Raw genomic sequence first — 20,840 nt, 5'->3', positions numbered from 1 at the left:
CTCAGCTGCTTCACCTTTCTTAAATATATTATTCATGAGAGCTTTCCGCTTCCTTTCGCGCAGTTTCGCAATACAATATCCGGCTACGTGGCGCACCTTGGCCCTGCAGTCTGGTGCATCGGAGAGGTCTGGTTGTAGTCTGATGTTCGACTTCTCTGCAGTGCCAGGAACGTTTGGTTGTCTTCTTCTGGCTTCTTGGTGGACGACGAGTTGTCGGACTTTCAACACCAGTGCGTGAGCAACCAAGAAGTTCGCATCGGTAACAGCAGCTTCACAACCAAACAAGAAACGGCAGAGGACAAAGTATTGCCTGGAAGAAAGAAAAGCATGACACTCTGAACAAGAAGAGCAAACGCTCGATCGAGTCACTTTCGCAGTTCTGAATATTATATGAGGCATCAGATGGACAGGAAGAAATTGCTATTCACAACACAATGAGTCACGTTCACATAAAATTTGAGCCCGGTCACTTTTATAGTTTCCGAGAAAAGCCCAACGTTAAGTTGTGTGTTGCCGAACAGAAAAGGCTAGTTATCTCCCTTGTTTTTCTGATAACGTTCGTAAAAGGCTACAGATGTAAATACTTTGATGTAAAGAATAATCCTACAAAGTTTCAATCACATCCGATGAACTTTGTCAAAGATATAAAATGTCTAATTTTTCCTTTGACGCTGACCTGTGACCTTGAAAAAGGTCAAAGGTCAACGAAACCATCGTTAAAGTGTAGAGGTCATTGGAGGTCACGACTAAACAAAATATGAGCCCGATCGCTTTGATAGTTTCCGAGAAAAGTCCAACGTTAAGGTGGTGTCTACGGACGGCCGGCCGGACGGCCGGCCGGACAGACTAACACTGACCGATTACATAGAGTCACTTTTTCTCAAGTGACTCAATAAAATATGGTTATCAGTCTGCTGTCAACTTTCTCTGCGGATGAGAGGGCCAGAATCTTTCGCAGCATGAAGCCATAGACTTTCCTGAGGAACTCATCAACCAGTACAGGTGTCATAAGCAGCTGTTTAGCAGCTTGGGAAACTGATTTTTGTTGTGGCGTCACCTGTTTATTTGTGAGATCCACAAGAACTGCCTTGAACTCCAGTGGAGTGCAGTCCAGATCAACATCTGGGTCGTCGTCTAGGGGTTCCTGATCCATCCCTTCCAGTGGAACGTCTTCTTCACGTGGCTCATTGGCTGTGTCCTCAGCATATGTAGTTTGGAACCTGAAAGACACGAGAAAAATATATACTCGACCTGATCAAGCCTTTTTGAATACCCCGATTTAATATAAGTACACACCTGTCATTAACAGCAAAAATTAATATGGTTTTATGTGATCATTATCATTGTTTTATGATTGCTTTATGAATACAAATTTGGTTGCAAGAAAAAATGTTTGCTGTCTTTTGCTGGAGAGCATACTGGGTGGTGCCATAAGTAATGCATATTGGAAGACGTAAATTTAGAGTGGTCCATTTTGATCGTCCAAAAGAAACAGTAAGAAAAAGTTTATTTGCCTCAAACCTTTGGACTTCTGGTATTTTGTTGATTGTCCTTTACTCATTATAACTGAATCTTATTTGCAAGAAAGCAACACATACATATTATTCAACTGAGAGATAACTCCTGGGACAAAAAGGTCACATCCTATGTGACATTTTGTGACACTCTGTTGTTTAGTTCCAACGAAGCTAAGTTTCACGCTACACTTTTAATTTCAGAGTGTAGTTTATCAACCTGGAGTATGCATCACTAATTTATCAACCCTTTGTACAAGAGTAGCATGATGATTGATGATAAAAATGTTTATGAGTGGCAACAGAGACAAGATAATGAACTTACCTTTTGTGCCTGCAATTAACAGGTCAAATTTTCGTTGACTTCAGCGGAACCAACTTTGTAGTAGTCATGCACGGTAGAAGGTTGAGGAAGAACTTTTCTTGTGTCAAAGTTCACCACTCGCAAGCCTTCAATGCTTCTTGCTCGACCCAAGGCAACTCCAATTTGGCCAGGTTGGAAGACTTCTTCACAGTCAATCTCCACCCTTGAATGAAGAAACCAACCTTCTAGTTCTATTTATCACACAATCAAACATTTTTATTTACGATTTAAATGCGGTATGTTTGAATTGTTTGCTCCAATCACAAAAGTAGATCCCACAAAGTCTAGCTCCTAAACATGTATGTTGGGTAATAACATTTTTGTTGCTGGGTAAGTTGCCGAAAATGATTCCCCCCTCTGCTTCTTTCTCTTTGTAAACTTAAATTGTAGGGCTAGTTATTTTTCAGTAACTTACCCAACAACCAAAATCACAACGGGTCGGAATCCTTGATAGCTCATGGGTAGAGAATGTACACATTGTGGATCTACTTTTTGCGACTCAAAAGTTCAGAACACTCTAATGTACAAAATATACATTTCTGGAGCAAACAATACAACCATACAGCAACTACAGGCTTGAACATATGAATCTCAATATGAATTCCATGAGTTTGGTTGTTTTCTGAATTCAGATCTGCCGTGCACAATCATTTATAGCTAGCACGATTCCAAGGCAAGTAACTCTCATGTTTTGTCAAGCAACACGAGTAGTTCCCCTTTCAGATTTTAGCTGCATCGACAAGAGACTGCAATCCGACGGTAAGTTTTCAACAATATTTCATTTTATAAACAGATCACACCCAATCAAATGCAAACATCTAATCAATGTAAAGAACATGCAGCAGTTTCACACCCTATTTTGCCCCAGAAAACTGAACTTCATACAGTTTTTAACATTTGAACATGGGTGTAAAACTTCGTCTGCTAGTCACATTCAAGGAAAGAACATTTCCTGAGCGATACCAAAACATGAACAGAACACACACTATCTGACTTTACCGCCACAGCAGAATAACAACATAACTGTGTAATTGATTTTAGTCAAGAACAGGAAATATCAAAAATAATGGTCTCAGTTCGCGGTCATGAAAAACATCGCATTTTTCATGATCCGCTAACTTCGACGATTATTTTTAATAATCACTAAGACTTGGCATGTAACCTCTACATAACTAGCCATACAAGTTTACAGAGAGAAAGAAGCAGAGGGCAAAAAAAGAGAGAATAATACATGGTTTGCTGTGTCGTACCAGATTTGTTTAGTTAAAAAAAATATATATTGACCTGCAAGCGAAAGCACACAATTTTTGTAGGCCATGCAGTTAAAAAAAAAGCAATTGCAGAAAATAACCTATTAGTCATATGTGTATGTTGAGATCATGGGAGTTTGTGAAACATAGGTGCTCAGTTTTAACTGGTTGACCACATATTGGTATTGTTTGGCTCTCTGGAACCGGGCATCACTAAAGCGGGATGCAAGTCTCAAACACATGCAAATCCTGGTAGAGTTATTTCCAAACATTGTCTATTGCAAGCTACCTTTCAAGTGTCAGTCCTTGAGCTTTGTGGATGGTCAGTGCGAAGCTAGGAACTACTTGAAACTGATGCCTCACAGCGATGTCCTTCTTCTGTCGAGGATCATGGACTACAAACAAAATGAAAGTACAATCTTATCAATACATCTATACATATCAGGGATGGCCAAATCTCGAAATTTTAACTCACCAAACGGGTGAGTAACTTACAAGAAAGTTACTTACTTATGCCTTTGACCTCGTCCTGGGCATAGGCTGCCAACAAGAGTTTGCACACACACCGGCTGTGAATATGGTCGGCAGCCTCAAAAAAATTTGTTATCTTCCAGCCTCCGACCCCTTCCTGGACACCTTGCACATGCATTGCTGAAATCCAAAGTGATTATCCACAAGACCATCCCTGACTCAGCGAACTCGCTAAGTCTTCGCACAAACGAATGACCGTACACCATGATATTTCCACACTTGCAGGATGACCCAGATTTCGCTGATCTAGCCATTGTTTTCGGAACGAAGACCTGGAGTTATGCTCAGCGCTAACTACACTGATCAACCACAGTTTTTCCCAAACAAATTGTGTCAGTGTGCACCCCTGCACCTTACGAGGTATAACTTGACCACATAAAAACATCAAATTCAGTACTTATTCCTTCGAACCAAGTCGAATCTCCCCTTCGATGAAAAAACTTGTCAGTGTTGTAGCGTCCCTTTTGAGAAGTGGCCTTGACCCTTGATAGCGAATCTATCATGACAAGAAAGGTGGACTAGGCCAGTGGACTCAAAATAAAGTGGGATCGGTCTTGGGACCTGTCACTAAACTCCTCAACTTAAATTTCATTTGTATTTTTAAACAAAATATGACATTTTACTCAGATCTTGACAGTCACTGTTCACCTCGACTGCTAGTGCGGTCTTGAGAGTACATTGTGTAATAATTAACAATATCAAATATTCCATCCACATAAACAATGTGAGATGAATGGTGGTTTCTTGCCCGACCAGCGTTTTAGTGTTTGAGGGAAGCATATTGTTGTTTGTTTCATCTTTATGAACTGAGGATGGTTGTTTTTTTAAATTTTACCCAGGTTGTTTTACAGTAGATTTTAGACCCCTCAATCTAAAACTTATTCCTCCATTTTAAGACCATGATTTCTCTTTAACCCTTACACTGGTGCAATTCTGTAACACATGTTACATAGCCACTGGTGAATTAACAGAGAGAAAAAGAACAAAAAACGGTCATATAGGTTTTCGCATCCATGGAAGGTAATCGGAACCGACCAAACAGACTGAGCCAGTAGCGCGACATATGTCGTGACAACCAGGTGACAGTATAGGTAAAGTAGCGCGACATATGTCGCGACAACCAGCCTAAGGGTTAATAATCTCTGTATATTTACCCTTCCTCTTTTCTTAAGACCTATAAATTGTGTCAGATTTTGAATTGTCTCAAAAAATTGGGGTGGCGGGTGCCCACTGTAAATGAAAATGATGACAAAATAAAATGTAAACTCAGTAAAAATTCAGGTAAACAAAAAAACACAGGCATACCTGAGAAAGCAATACGGCTCAACTCCACTGTCATGTTGGTCTTCTCGAAGTGGACAACCACTTTGTCATGGTGGAGGTCCACAACATGGCCAAGACTGCCGTTGACTAACTGGTCGCTTATGTTGCGGATCAGCATAACTGGACAATCTGTCTCTCTCACACTGTGTCGGCCATCCGCGATTCCTGACCAGCGGTGTAGAGTCATGGCTCCCACTGGTAGGCTCTGGCAAGCGATGCCAGTTGTTGCTGTCACTGCAACTTTTCGCCCGGATAACCGAAGACTGTGGCATAATTCTGCAACGAGTGTTGTTTTCCCAGTGCCTGTCAAACACACAAATAATTAAAGAGAATCGCAAGTACATTTTATAAGATCATGATTTTGGGGGTCAATTTCATAAAACCACTTGTAAATACTGTACTAATAATCAAAAACATTTTCAAAATTGATATACCTGTTAAACCTGTGATAAATATGTATATAATAAATATGTTTAAAATCAAAGAATTTACTCTTTTCTGAATGTGTGAGTTCTGTCGCGTGTTTCTTTCAGGTGAGATATTCTTTCGGCTAGCCACTCGCGAAGCTAGGAGGCGAGATTGTCTATGAAACGGTTTTGTGGCTAGCTACACAAGAATTAAACACCATTGGTTGATTCCGAAAAGGTCGTCTGCACTGGTCGGTAAAAAACCATGGACAGCCAATTGGATGGGCAGCTGAGTGACCGCCATATTTTCTCGCCAAGCGAGCAAGCCTAAAGCTACCTAGCGTTTGAGGCGAGAATTCTAGCGTCACTCGCGGTGAGATGTGCCCAAGAAACGGTACTTCCTCGCCCCACTCGCCTTTAAGAAACAGACTGGTGAGGTCTGTCTAAACTTGAAGTTAATTCATGACTCTTTGAATGTTTTAGAGAATAAATCATTTGTACTTGAACTCAACCACAGAAATAAAAAAAATTCTCTGGGCAAATTAATTTTGCAATTTACAATTTCAATACAATGCACACATAATTTAGTTGACATAAAAAGCTACAACTTTCACCTTCCAGCACAGCTAGTTTATAAAAACAAGCAAACAATAAAACGCATTAAAACACATTTTTCCATGCAACAGTCTACAATATAATCTTTAAATCTAATAACAAACAAACAAACAAACAAAAACAAGTGACTGATGTCACCCAAAAACTAGCTGACTTGTCTTGATTCTTGAACTAACCACCACTACAACCCTCCAGTCAGAATCGTATGCTTGTCCATGAAAGTAGGTCAACTAAGCAGGGGGCTGCTACTCGATTCCTTCACCAATTCTTTTCTTAGCCATCTTGAATCTTGATTCTCGCTAACAAAGAGACGGAGAGGCGGGGCTAACAGTGGGAGGAGCCATAATCATAACGACCGCGTTTTACAAAGTGAAACGATCACTGCAGACAAACATTACGTTTTGGAAACCTATTGTGGTTCTTGAGTTTACCTGGGGGCATAATAAACCAGGAATGAACTACATTTTAAGTTACAGCTTGCTGTTTCTTCAACAACATCAACAACAGCCAACATTTCTTTAGGTCTTCATCAGTTCATGTTACGAAAACTGGTAAACCGTCAAAGTTCTCTTTTTATCTAAACTTCAAGTAAGTTTAAAGCCTATTCATCAACAAAAGTAAAGTTAAGAAGTGTACATACCTGCTTGTCCAAGAATAATGACGTTGTGTCCAAGCTCGACTAATTCACGTGCTTCTTCCATTTAGAGTGGACAAGTCGAAAGGGCGGTCGAAGAACGCCCAATGCCGGAGCAGACGGTTTTCTGAGCATGCGCTGTAAAACTTTTACTGCGGAACGCTCCGGATGTAACCTTTTGTGGCCTTTAAACCTGGTTAACTGCCGGTAGGATTCGATCTTCGCAATGTTAAGCTCAAAGAGAATGTTTTGTGTATCATTTCACGTGTTTGGGGGCTGCTGTGTAACTCGTCAGTTGTAGTGGACTAATTGCAGGCCGCTAGAATGCTGTACACCCTTGAGAGCGTACGAAAAGCGGAAAACATCGGCGCGAGTTGCACTTTCGATTTGTCGAGGCTCCAGGTTCCTCTCATGGAGTGGTGTGGACACCGAGCCCGTTCTTGACAAACTTCTCGAAGTTGGTGAATGGTTATTTCGAGTTTGTTGCATGAAGTGAAAGCTTAATCATTTTTGTTTGTGTGTGAGTTTCGTGCGTTCGGGAAGGGGGTGCAGAAAGTGATGTAGAAAGCTTGAAACGGAGCGAGTCGGCAGTGCGGAGCACTCTGCGTTATATTCCTTGTAGTATATAGTACTAGTAGTATGTCGTAGTAGTGGACTGTAAATAATGATCGACCGGCGATTTGATACAAGCTCCTGTGATATGCGTCAGTGCATGCATGTCTGTCTCTGGGCTCTGTCGCTGAACCGAACGTTTTCACCGATACCAATAAATGCAGTTCTTTCCCTGCTCTCTTTCTCCCTCTGTACATGTCTTTAAAGTTGCTGATAATCACAAACACACGCACACGCACACCCACACACACACACACACCCGCACGCACGCACACACACACACACACACACACACACACACACACACACACACAGACAAACACACACACACACACACACTCACACACACACACACACACACACACACACAGACAAACACACACACACACACACACACACTCACACACACACACACACACACACACACACACACACACACACACTTGCGCGCCAGTGATCGACCGATTCTTCTCTCCCAGACTGATTCTTATTCAATCAATTTCTGTACGTAAGATCTGTTGCCTTCTTTCTGCGGCGTGTCCCTTTCTGGACATTTTCAGAGCCTTTCGCGTGAAAGTATATCTTTCTCTCACAATACTCAAGTCACACCTTTCCTCACGCTTTCTTGAGCTTTTTCAGTACCCAACCACGATGGTGCCAGACCGAAAATTCCTCCTTCGGGAAATATTTAACTGTGAGTGATAGCTCCTTCGGATGAATATCTGTGGCTGTGCATAAAACGGTCTCTTTCCTTTCTTCGCGAAATAACTTTGGAGAACGAGGGAAAGAGAGGGAGGGAGAGGGAGAGACGACTGAATTTATTAAGTTGCGGGATTGAAATCTTGGCTTTGTCTTCCATCCATCCATGAAAAAAAAATGAAAAAAACAAGTCGCGTGAAACGAACACAAATTGTTAAATCAGTCATCAAGAATAAACTAAAAAGTTCTTACCGAAATCGAGTCCTGGGTGACCAAAACTCGTCGAACGAGACAGCTCTATCTCAGTTTCGTGTAATGAGAGAACGTGATTTGCAAAAATAGAACTTTCGTTGTTTCTGAGCACAATTTAAAAAATAAAAATCCTTATATTTTAGATTCAGGGAAAACAAATGCAATGGAATAGCTTCTGGGTTTGTTGTTGCAATTTCCATTTCAAGCAAACATTTTAAACACAAATTAATAAAACAATGTTTAAGCTACCCCCCGCGGGTTAGGGAGAAGAATTTACCCGATGCTCCCCAGCATGTCGTAAGAGGCGACTAACAGATTCTGTTTCTCCTTTTACCCTTGTTAAGTGTTTCTTGTATAGAATATAGTCAATTTTTGTAAAGATTTTAGTCAAGCAGTATGTAAGAAATGCTAAGTCCTTTGCACTGGAAACTTGCATTCTCCCAGTAAGGTCATATATTGTACTACGTTGCAAGCCCCTGGAGCAATTTTTTGATTAGTGCTTTTGTGAACAAGAAACAATTAACAAGTTAACAAGTGGCTCTATCCCATCCCCCCCCCCCCCCCCGTTTCCCCGTCGCGATATAACCTTGAACGGTTGAAAACGACGTTAAACACCAAATAAAACAAATAAAGATGTTTAAGCTTTCAAGCTAAACTGCGATTCCGTAGTCAGGGCCGGGTCAAAGAGTGTTTAAAAAAAATCAATCAATTTGATTTAAAAAGGAGGTCGCCACAGTGCCGCCCAGCTTCTTTTCACGAACAGATATGACATCATCAAAAACATTTATGCACACAAAAAGGGAAATATTTGTGGAGAGATCACCTTGAAAAGTTCACATGTTAAGTTTAATGACCACCTATCCGGGAGTTTTCTGGGAATTGCTGTACAGACAGACACACAAACACACACACTTACACACATACACACACACACACACACACACACACACATGCACGCGCACACACACACACACACACACATACACACACACACACACACACACACTCTCACACATGCACGCACACACACACACACACACACACGTACACTCACACACACACACATACACACACACACACACACAGAGTCTACCGGAATACATTTAGTCAAATATTTATTTAAATGTTAACAGAAATGACTAGAGAGAGAGAGAGACAGAGAGAGACAGAGAGAAAGAGATAGAAACAGAAATGCAGAGAGAGGGACAGACAAAGAGAAAGAGAGGACATCGCATTCCTGAAGATAAAAGAAAACCACACCAACCGATCTGCGTTGAAATTTGACAGCCAAAGGGTTAAAGTGGTTTAATCATCACCATCGCCGTCTCCTTCTGAAGACAGCGGCAAAAACCTTGTGGTCTGCATTTTTGAGGTCGCAGTTTCTACGGATATTGGAGGAGGGAAAAAAAAGAGTTTTACAGACACGAAATTCGAGAAGATGGGCTCATTTATTGGTGTTTTTGATATTATGCGTTTTGTGAGTCTTGAGGGTTGAGGTGGCACAACATTTAAGATTTGTTTCTTCACAAGGATTATCCATTTTGTAAGTCCGTTGCGAGTTACAGCTTGAGGGATTTGTGCTGGGATCTTTTCATTTTGGACAAACACTGTCTTATGAAACAGATTATAAACTTATCTCAAGATGATCAATTATCTCGCCGGCGTTTTGCACACGATCTTGAGATAAGTTAATTATCTGTTTCATCAGTGTTTGTCTGTCTGTCTAGTTCAAAGACCTGTGGGTCGACGTACTAGTAAAAGTAACAAATCCAAAAACAAAAAGACTGCCAACGTTTCAAATTCAGAATCGAAAAACAGTACGGTAGGTAATTGAACAAAACGTTACATTTACTATCAAAAAACAAGAAAGGTAGGTTGTTGGAACGTTTGTTACTGACAAAACAATACATTCACAGATGTTTCGACCCAACGGTCTTTTAAGTGAACAGACAAACACATATTCACACTAAAATTATCTTGATAGAATCAGTTTACGTCCACTCGTCAGGAAGTCGGGTCGGCTTCCTTTGTTTGGTTGCCTGTTCACTTCAAAGACCGTTGGCTCGAAATATCTGTGAATGTATTGTTTTGTCAATAACAAACGTTCCAACAACCTACCTTTCTTGTTTTTTCGACTTCCTTTGTTTGGTTGTCTGTTCACTTCAAAGACCGTTGGCTCGAAATATCTGTAAATGTATTGTTTTGTCAATAACAAACGTTCCAACAACCTACCTTTCTTGTTTTTTCGACTTCCTTTGTTTGGTTGTCTGTTCACTTCAAAGACCGTTGGCTCGAAATATCTGTAAATGTATTGTTTTGTCAATAACAAACGTTCCAACAACCTACCTTTCTTGTTTTTTGATAGTAAATGTAACGTTTTGTTCAATTACCTACCGTACTGTTTTTCGATTCTGAATTTGAAACGTTGGCAGTGAATCGTTTTTTGGATGTTTGTTCTTCTGTTGATCAATGCTTGCCCGCTTAAGGCAGAAAAAAAACTAGGAGGTTACAATAAAGCACGTATGATTGTTGGTTGATCTTTAGGCGAGAGAACGACGAACTCAAATGAAACCGAGGTGACCAGCTAGCGAAAGAGATGGTCTGCGGTTTATTATGAAAACAAGAGGAGGAAATTGAAAGCAAACCTTGAGAGGGCACGAAGAAAGTATTATCGCGTGGTTTGGCGGTTACAATGTTTTGCGTGTGTGTGTGTGTGTGTGTGTGTGTGTGTGTGTGTGTGTGGGTGGGTGTGTGTGTGTGGGTGGGGGGGGGGGGGTGTGAGTATATATGTGTGTGTGTGTGTGTGTGTGTGTGTGTGTGTGCGTGCGTGCGTGCGTGCGTGCGAACGGCGCTGTACATATATATAATGAAGAGTCTGCATCAATTTCCCTCGTCAGAAGTTTGTTTTTACATTTAGTCAAGTTTTAACTAAATGTTTTAACATAGAGGGGGAATCGAGACGAGGGTCGTGGTGTATGTGTGTGTGTGTGTGTGTGTGTGTGTGTGTGTGTGTGTGTGTGTGTGTGTGTGTGTGTGTGTGTGTGTGTGTGTAGAGCGATTCAGACCAAACTACTGGACCGATCTTTATGAAATTTTACATGAAAGTTCCTGGGAATGATATCCCCGGATATTTTTTTTTTCTTTTTTTCGATAAATACCTTTGATGACGTCATATCCGGCTTTTTGTAAAAGTTGAGGCGGCACTGTCACACCCTCATTTTTCAATCAAATTGATTGAAATTTTGGCCAAGCAATCTTCGACAAAAGCCAGATTTCGGTATTGCATTTCAGCTTGGTGGCTTAACAATTAATTAATGACTTTGGTCATTAAAAATCTGAAAATTGTAAAAAAAAATAAAAAAAAATTTTTTAAACGATTCAAATTTACGTTCATCTTATTCTTCATCATTTTCTGATTCCAAAAACATATAAATATGTTATATGTGACCCTCCACCACGGAATGAGTCGCATGTCACCTTTGCATGATTTTCATATTTTTTTCATTTTCCTAAAGAGTTTTTTATGCTCTATCCAGTGGTGAAAACCGTTTTAGAAAAGAGCAAAAACTGTTTGAGTTATAAGCCTGTGACTAAGGTGACCGTCACACTGTTACCTGACACCCCCCGGACTTATATTAAGCCTAGCGCAGAACCGCGCGAGGTGACATGCGACTCATTTCGTGGTGGAGGGTCACATATTTGGATTAAAAACAAGCTCTGAAAATTAAAAATATAAAAATTATGATCAAAATTAAATTTTTGAAATCAGTTTAAAAGCACTTTCATCTTATTCCTTGTCGGTTCCTGATTCCAAAAACATATAGATATGATATGTTTGGATTAAAAACACGCTCAGAAAGTTAAAACGAAGAGAGGTACAGAAAAGCGTGCTATCCTTCTCAGCGCAACTACTACCCCGCTCTTCTTGTCAATTTCACTGCCTTTGCCACGAGCGGTGGACTGACGATGCTACGAGTATACGGTCTTGCTGAAACATTGCAGTGCGTTCAGTTTCATTCTGTGAGTTCGACAGCTTGACTAAATGTTGTATTTTCGCCTTACGCGACTTGTTTCTTTCTCCCTCGCTTTTTACATTTAGTCAAGTTTTGACTAAATGTTTTAACATAGAGGGGGAATCGAGACGAGGGTCGTGGTGTATGTGTGTGTGTGTGTGGTGTGTGTGTGTGTGTGTGTGTGTGTGTGTGTGTGTGTCTGTCTGTCTGTCTGTCTGTCTGTCTGTGCGTGTGTGTGTGTAGAGCGATTCAGAGTAAACTACTGAACCGATCTTTATAAAATTTGACATGAGAGTTCCTGGGTATGATATCCCCAGACGTTTTTTTCATTTTTTCGTTAATGTATTTGATGACGTCATATCCGGCTTTTTGTAAAAGTTGAGGCGGCACTGTCACACCCTCATTTTTCAATAAAATTGATTGAAATTTTTGTAAAGCAATCTTCGACGAAGGCCGGACTTCGGTATTGCATTTCAGCTTGGAGGCTTAAAAATTAATTAATGACTTTGGTCATTAAAAATCTGAAAATTGTAATTAAAATTATTTTTTTTATAAAACGATCCAAAACTACGTTTATCTTATTCTTTATCATTTTTTGATTCCAAAAACATATAAATATGTTATATTCGGATTAAAAACAAGCTCTGAAAATTAAAAATATAAAAATTATGATTAAAATTAAATGTCCAAATTCGATTTAAAAACAATTTCACCTTATTCCTTGTCCGTTCCTGATTCCAAACACATATAGATATGATATGTTTGGATTAAAAACACGTTCAGAAAGTTAAAAAGAATAGAGATTATAGAAAAGCGTGCTATCCTCCTCAGCGCAACCGCTACCGCGCTTTTCTGGATTGTTAATTTCACTGTTTTTGCCACGAGCGGTGGACAGACGATGCTACGAGTGTACGGTCTTGCGGGAAAAAATGCAATGCGTTCAGTTTCATTCTGTGAGTTCGACTGAGCTTGACTAAATGTTGTATTTTTGCCTTACGCGACTTGTTTCTTTTTCCTTTTTACATTTAGTTAAGTTATGACTAAATCTTTGAACATAGAGGGGGGAATCGAGACGAGGGTCGTGGTGTATGTGTGTGTGTGTGTGTGTGTGTCAGTGTCTGTGTCTGTGTGTCTGTCTGTCTGTCTGTCTGTGCGTGTGTGTGTGTGTAGAGCGATTCAGAGTAAACTACTGGACCGATCTTTATGAAATTTACATGAGAGTTCCTGGGTATGATATCTCCAGACATTTTTTTTTCATTTTTTCGATAAATGTCTTTTATGACGTCATATCCGGCTTTTTTTACAAGTTGAGGCGGCACTGTCACACCTTCATTTTTCAATCAAATTGATTGAAATTTTGGCCAAGCAATCTTCGACGAAGGCCGGACTTCGGTATTGCATTTGAGCATGTAGGCTTACAAATGATCATAAGTTTTATATTTTTAATTTACAGAGCTTGTGTTTAATCTGAATATAACATATTTATATGTTTAAATGCAGAAACATTTAGTCAAAACTTGACTAAATGTAAAAAAAACGACGAACTTACCCGACTTTGAAAGTACACGAGAAGGGCATTAAAATGACAATTCCGTGAAGATACAAAACATCACCCGAAATACCCCGCGGCTACTTCTCAACGAAATGTATTGAACTGTGCGGGTGTAACTCAGACCAATCCCATTTTATCCTACAGCTTGAATTTATTTTCTTCTGATATTTTTGTTATTCGCGTTGGCCTTGCGTCAGATGGAGTCAAGCAAGTCCTGATTATGTGAGAGGGTGTGATTTGATCTTGAAACTGCCCTTCAGGCTTGTGTTTCGTTATTACTTTCCGTGTCATTTCAGACTAACTGTGGAGGTGATTTTAACCTTTGAAACCGTCGAAGTTTGTATTTTCTTCTCAAGTTTTGACATCGAGAATTTCCTCAAGAGATAGAATTTCTACACCTATCTTGTGATTGAACCATGTATAATCGATTGCAGAAACATAATACTTGAAGGTGAAGATCGAATCTTTCGCGATATAACCTTCGTGGTTGAAAACGACGTTAAACACCAAATAAAGAAAGAAAGATCGAATCTTATACGTTTGTTTCTACACAGATACCTTTGCCCTTATCAAGCGATATTGTCTTGTCTCATATTTTACATTGGTCCATATGAGACATCCTTTCCGAAAATATAGGGTGTCTAAAAAAAACAGTACCCAAACAGACATTGAAACATCAGTACAAAGAAATGGAAAAACTAAAATAATGATTTTTGTGTTTAAAATGTGTTCATATTCGTCAGAAAAGATATATACTGAAGGCAAACATTCTCAGAGAAATCCAGAACATCCCACAGGAAACATTCCCCAAATGTAATGAACATTATGGCAATGAGGATGCAGTCTGTCATTGGAAAACGGGGTTGCTACATTGATCACGTGGTGTGAAGAAACAGACGATCTCAACTGAAAGCTGTGAACTGGGGACAAAACTTCTATGAACTGACTACAATATCACACACAAATGATTTCAGTAAAGTTCTGACTTGTCTGTAGTATTGAAATGAAATCGGGTACTTGTTTTTGAGACACCCTGTGTATTTCAGAATCTGAGTACTGAAAGGCACCTAATCCTTCACATTGTTACTCTCTCCAGTAGGCTGTGTTCTACACTCTGCATCAAAATAAACGAGACAGAAACTAAAATGAATTGCTGACCTGTCCCACCGTTTGGCTCTCATGAACAGTGGATGCCCCCCCTCCCTCCCCTTTTAATATCTCCGGGGACAAACCCCGTGAAAAGCAGGTCTTAAAAAGGAGTAAGTCTTAAAATGGAGTTAATGTAAAGATATTATGAACAGAAACTTGAAGAAAACAAGGTCTTAAAAGGGAGGAAGTCTTAAATTGGGGGGGGGGAGGGGGTGTCTTAAACGGAGGTTTTTTTTTGTACTGTATTCCAGCTAATGATGAACTGGCATGTGCATGGATGTTCGTAATTGTGCGTGTCATTGTGGGATGCAAGAAGAAAAAGAAAAGGAAGAGGAAGGAAAATGAAAGAAGGGGGGACTACTTTTTTGAACATCTGGAAAGATTTAAATGATTATTCAAGTGTATCGGGCATAATAATAAATAATTATTAATAATAATATGGGAGATTTATAGAGCGCGTTACGTTCTCTAAGCGCTTTACAATGAAACAAGAAGAGCAAACGCTCGATCGAGTCACTTTCGCAGTTCTGAATATTATATGAGGCATCAGATGGACAGGAAGAAATTGCTATTCACAACACAATGAGTCACGTTCACATAAAATTTGAGCCCGGTCACTTTTATAGTTTCCGAGAAAAGCCGAACAGAAAAGGCTAGTTATCTCCCTTGTTTTTCTGATAACGTTCGTAAAAGGCTACAGATGTAATACTTTGATGTAAAGAATAATCCTACAAAGTTTCAATCACATCCGATGAACTTTGTCAAAGATATAAAATGTCTAATTTTTCCTTTGACGCTGACCTGTGACCTTGAAAAAGGTCAAAGGTCAACGAAACCATCGTTAAAGTGTAGAGGTCATTGGAGGTCACGACTAAACAAAATATGAGCCCGATCGCTTTGATAGTTTCCGAGAAAAGTCCAACGTTAAGGTGGTGTCTACGGACGGCCGGCCGGCCGGACGGCCGGCCGGACAGACTAACACTGACCGATTACATAGAGTCACATTTTCTCAAGTGACTCAAAAAACCCACATACATATACATACAAAGCAAAGTAAAAAAGCATGTGCAGCAGCATTCAGCACACAAGTGAACAACGAAACACTACATCAAGACAAGCTGCAAGCATACTAACACAGGCAAAACATTCAAACATTCAAACACCTGATCAAAAATGCACCATATTGAAATCAAAATTAATCAAAATACTGTGTGAAGAAGTGTGTTTTAAGATTTGATTTAAAGGAACAAAAAGTTTGGCAGTGTCGGATAGAGTAAGGGAGAGAGTTCCACGCAATGGCTGCAGAGTGGGAGAAGGCTCTCTGACCGTGCTGTTTGCGACTAAAAGAAGATAGACGGAGTATTCTAGTGTCTACAGAGGAGCGGAGGGATCGTGAGGGTGTATAGAGTGTGAACAGGTCAGACAGGTAGGATGGGGCTGAGCCAGATATTATTTTGTAGCAGATACAGCAGCACTTATATTGGATTCTCAGCTCTACAGGGAGCCAATGAAGTTTCTTAAGCAAGGGGGAACCCCCCGCGGGTTAGGGGGAAGAATTTACTCGATGCTCCCCAGTATGTCGTAAGAGGCGATTAACGGATTCTGTTTCTCCTTTTACCCTTAAGTGTTTCTTGTATAGAATATAGTCAATGTGTGTAAAGATTTTAGTCAAGCAGTATGTAAGAAATGTTAAGTCCTTTGTACTGGAAACTTGCATTCTCCCAGTAAGGTCATATATTGTACTACGTTGCAAGCCCCTGGAGCAAATTTTTGATTGGTGCTTTTGTGAACAAGAAACAATTGACAAGTGGCTCTATCCCCTCTCCCCCTTTTCCCCGTCGCGATATAACCTTCGTGGTTGAAAACAACGTTAAACACCAAAGAAAGAAAGAAAGCAAGGGGGAACAGGACTGGGACCGAGGGGCTTTGCAGACAAGCCGGGCTGCAGAATTTTGAACGCGCTGCAAAGGATGGATGACAGACTGAGGACAGCCAATGAGAACAGAATTTCCGTAGTCTAATCGAGAAAGAATGTAGGAGGAAACAAGGGTCTTGGTGGCATCTTCGGTAAGGCATACAGATTGTGTGAGAAATGTCCGGCCTTTTACCGGGAGTGGAAGTGGATTGGCGATGTATATTTTTGTCTGGAGAACATTAGACTCATTCATCTAGCTTTTATCTTCACAAACTTTGAACTGTTCACTCGTTACTCTTTTCTTCCATGCTTTGCTTTTTGCATCTTAATAAAGATAAACTTGACAACTCCGTTTACATAAATCAAATGCAGCGATACATTTAAAACATTTTACAGCATTCATAAATCTTCGAAGTTAACAGAAAGTTGTGCAACGAAATGTTGGTCGGACGCACTTGAGAAAGAAATATATTGCAAGGATGTCACTTGGTGTCAATAGTCGGCAAAACGCCAAAATAAATGTAAAATCGTCAAAAATGGTGTCGTCAATTGTTTGCACGGTAGGGGAAAGAAGGAGCCAAGGACAACTCTACCCTGGGGAAAACTGTCGAATTTGTTGTGTAAATTGTGCTCGTATCGTCTTAACACGGGTGATTTAGGTTTTTGGATCGTTAAATCAAACGCTGCACCAGTGTGAGCTCAGCCCGACGTTTAAAGCTGTCAAACAAGTCGGACCCCCGTACATCGGTGTGTGTGTGTGTGTGTGTGTGTGTGTGTGCCTGGGTGGCGTGCGCAGCCTACTTTATGCAATATCACTTCTACCAATCTTTCTTTCTTTCTTTATTTGGTGTTTAACGTCGTTTTCAACCGTACAAGGTTATATCGCGACGGGACTTCTACCAATGGAAACAGTAAGAAACCAAAATATGTGTCCAAATGTCCAGGCTGGTAATTCATGGTAAATGTTCGAGTGTTCTGTTCGCACAGCAGATATAAATCACAGTAAACAAAGATAACATGTTCATGGTTCACACCATGTAAAAGACGCTTCAAGGCTGAAGTCACAATGAGATGGAGTCTTTTGTGGAAAATGATAAACGATTTTTTTTTATGGCGAACTTATTTGCACAAGACGGACTTGTTTCACTGGTAGTACTGTCTATTTTTAATTAAAGAGAAACATTTTGCACAACGGCAATAATTTTGAATTGCTTTCCTGCTTTGTTGACTGTGAAGATACACACGTGAAATAGAAACTGGGGAACTGATTAGAGGCCCAAAACGCTACATTGTTTCCTGTGGGCTTAAGGGCCAGATATAGTTCACGCGATCCTTTGGGCAGGCTGGAAAAAGTGTGCAGGTTTGCAATTTTACTGGATGATCTTTCGAAAGGCCGCAAGGGCTTGTCGAAAGTAAGGCTGTTTCTCCAGCGTGTTCTATTTCGTTATGACCTTGGTATTTGTCCACTTTTTGTGAACTTGTAATTGCTGTTGCGGCTGTTGATTTTCTGTTTCTCGATGGAAAAAAAGAGAATTGTTTTGAAACGATGAGCATTCTCTTTAGCTATTTTCCCTTTTGCTCTCCACAAGGTCCCCGCGTCCCAATTAAAACACAAATGCTTGATTTTCCTTATCTTCAAATAAAGTAATTCTCTCTCTCTCTCTCTCTCTCTCTCTCTCTCTCTCTCTCTCTCTCTCTCTCTCTCTCTCTCTCTCTCTCTCTCTCTCTCTCTCTCTCTTTCTCTCTCAGAGAAATAAAGTAAATTCAATAAAACGATTAAACAAGTCGCGTAAGGCGAAAATACAACATTTAGTCAAGCCGTCGAACTCACAGAATAAAACTGAACGCAATGCAATTTTTCAGCAAGACCGTATACTCGTAGCATCGTCAGTTCACCGCTCGTGACAAAGGCAGTGCAATTGACAAGAAGAGCGGGGTAGTAGTTGCGCTGAGAAGGATAGCACGCTTTTCTGTACCTCTCTTCGTTTTAACTTTCTGAGCGTGTTTTTAATCCAAACATATCATATATATATATGTTTTTGGAATCAGGAACCCACAAGGAGTAAGATGAAAGTGTTTTTAAGTTGATTTCAAAAATTTAATTTTGATCATAATTTTTATATTTTTAATTTTCAGAGCTTGTTTTTAATCCAAATATAACATATTTATATGTTTTTGGAATCAGAAAATGATGAAGAATAAGATGAACGTAAATTTGGATCGTTTTATAAAAAAATAATTTTAATTACAATTTTCAGATTTTTAATGATCAAAGTCATTAATTAATTTTTAAGCCACCAAGCTGAAATGCAATACCAAACCCCGGCCTTCGTCGAAGATTGCTTGGCCAAAATTTCAATCAATTTGATTGAAAAATGAGGGTGTGACAGTGCCGCCTCAACTTTTACAAAAAGCCGGATATGACGTCATCAAAGACATTTATCGAAAAAATGAAAAAAACGTCCGGAGATGTCATTCCCAGGAACTCTCATGTCAAATTTCCTAAAGATCGGTCCAGTAGTTTACTCTCAATCGCTCTACACACACACACGCACACACACAACACCACACCCTCGTCTCGATTCCCCCCTCTACGTTAAAACATTTAGTCAAAACTTGACTAAATGTAAAAAGAGAAAATATTTTCAAGACCTTGCTTCTTCAAAACAAAATCCAAAGAACATTTGGAAAGCGATAAATGAACTCACAAATAAAACTTCTGCATCTAAATCAAGTTGCGTTAGAGACATAACACCTGATGATCTAAATACACATTTTTCCAAAATAGCTGAAAAAGTTATTTTAAATGATACAACTAACCTCAATAATTTGGAAGTTTTAGAAGACTTCTGTAAGTCAAAAGAAATTTCATCTCAATTAAATATTCCTTCGCTTACAGTGCCTGAAGTCTTTCAAGCACTCACACATTTAAAGCAAACAGGTACCCGGGGGATAGACGGATTAGATGGAAGAATTCTTAAGTTATCAGCCCCGGTAATTTCCGAAACTCTCACTAAAATTTATAATCTCTGTTTAGACAAAAAAATATTTTCCAATAGCGCTCAAACAGGCAAAAATTATTCCTTTGTTTAAATCTGGTGAGAAGAAAGACCCCTCAAACTATAGACCGATTTCTATATTGTCTGTATTATCAAAGCCACTTGAAAAACATATAAACAAACACCTATTAGCGCACTTTGATCACAATCAATTATTTCACCCGAACCAGTCTTGCTTTAGGGCTAATCACTCGTGTCACACTGCCTTAATCTCTCTTGTTGATCATTGGTTGGACAAGTTAAAGGGAAATGAATTTTGTGGTGCTGTTTTTGTAGACTTTGCTAAAGCTTTTGATGTAATTGATCACAAGTTGTTACTAAAAAAACTCAAATTATATGGCCTCGGGACTGACTCAGTTAACCTTATTTGTTCTTTTCTCAGCGACAGACAACAAAGTGTGCATGCGAACGCCTCGGCATCAAGTATGCAGGCTGTACGGTATGGCGTACCACAAGGGTCAGTTTTAGGCCCTCTACTTTTCTCCATATACAGGGTGACACGAAAAAAACAGATCCCACCAAAAGTTTAATATTTTCTGAAATAATCAGCCGATTCTTTTATTTTTTCAGGTGAGCCAAGCTGAAATGATGTTCTAACAGCCCACCAAGTTTGAGCTTCAAGATGTCATGGACAACGGAGCATAAGACATTTATAGTCGAGGCCTATTTTCGCCGGCGAACAGATTTGCTCGGGCTGCGCACAACAGACTCTCTGACTGAATCAATATTCCTCGGTGTCCTTGCTGATTTAGGTCGACCAGAGTGGGATCCCCTGTTAGGGTTTTTACTATTGAGGTTATTGACAGTCCCATGGTCTCTGAACTTATCCCTAAATCAGCAAGGACACCGAGGAATATTGATTCAGTCAGAGAGTCTGTTGTGCGCAGCCCGAGCAAATCTGTTCGCCGGCGAAAATAGGCCTCGACTATAAATGTCTTATGCTCCGTTGTC

The 20,840-nt window shown here is 39.9% G+C and overlaps 1 protein-coding gene across 1 annotated transcript; it reads right to left on the bottom strand.

Annotated features, from left to right (window-relative positions):
- Positions 1–1,854: 1,854 nt before the first annotated feature.
- Positions 1,855–6,813, bottom strand: LOC138956746 (ATP-dependent DNA helicase pif1-like). Its single transcript, XM_070328019.1, has 4 exons — positions 6,645–6,813; positions 4,965–5,285; positions 3,418–3,523; positions 1,855–2,041 (listed from the first exon to the last, which is right to left on the bottom strand). Exons 1-4 carry the CDS (start codon positions 6,703–6,705, stop codon positions 1,855–1,857), a joined length of 675 nt encoding a protein of 224 aa, XP_070184120.1. The 5' UTR covers positions 6,706–6,813.
- Between the last annotated feature and the right edge of the window lie 14,027 nt (positions 6,814–20,840).

Source organism: Littorina saxatilis, unplaced genomic scaffold (genome assembly GCF_037325665.1).
Source record: "Littorina saxatilis isolate snail1 unplaced genomic scaffold, US_GU_Lsax_2.0 scaffold_472, whole genome shotgun sequence".
In the NCBI taxonomy this organism is placed as follows: Eukaryota; Metazoa; Mollusca; class Gastropoda; order Littorinimorpha; family Littorinidae; genus Littorina; species Littorina saxatilis.
Note: the sequence above shows the minus strand (reverse complement) of the source record. Positions and strands in the feature narration are given on the sequence as shown.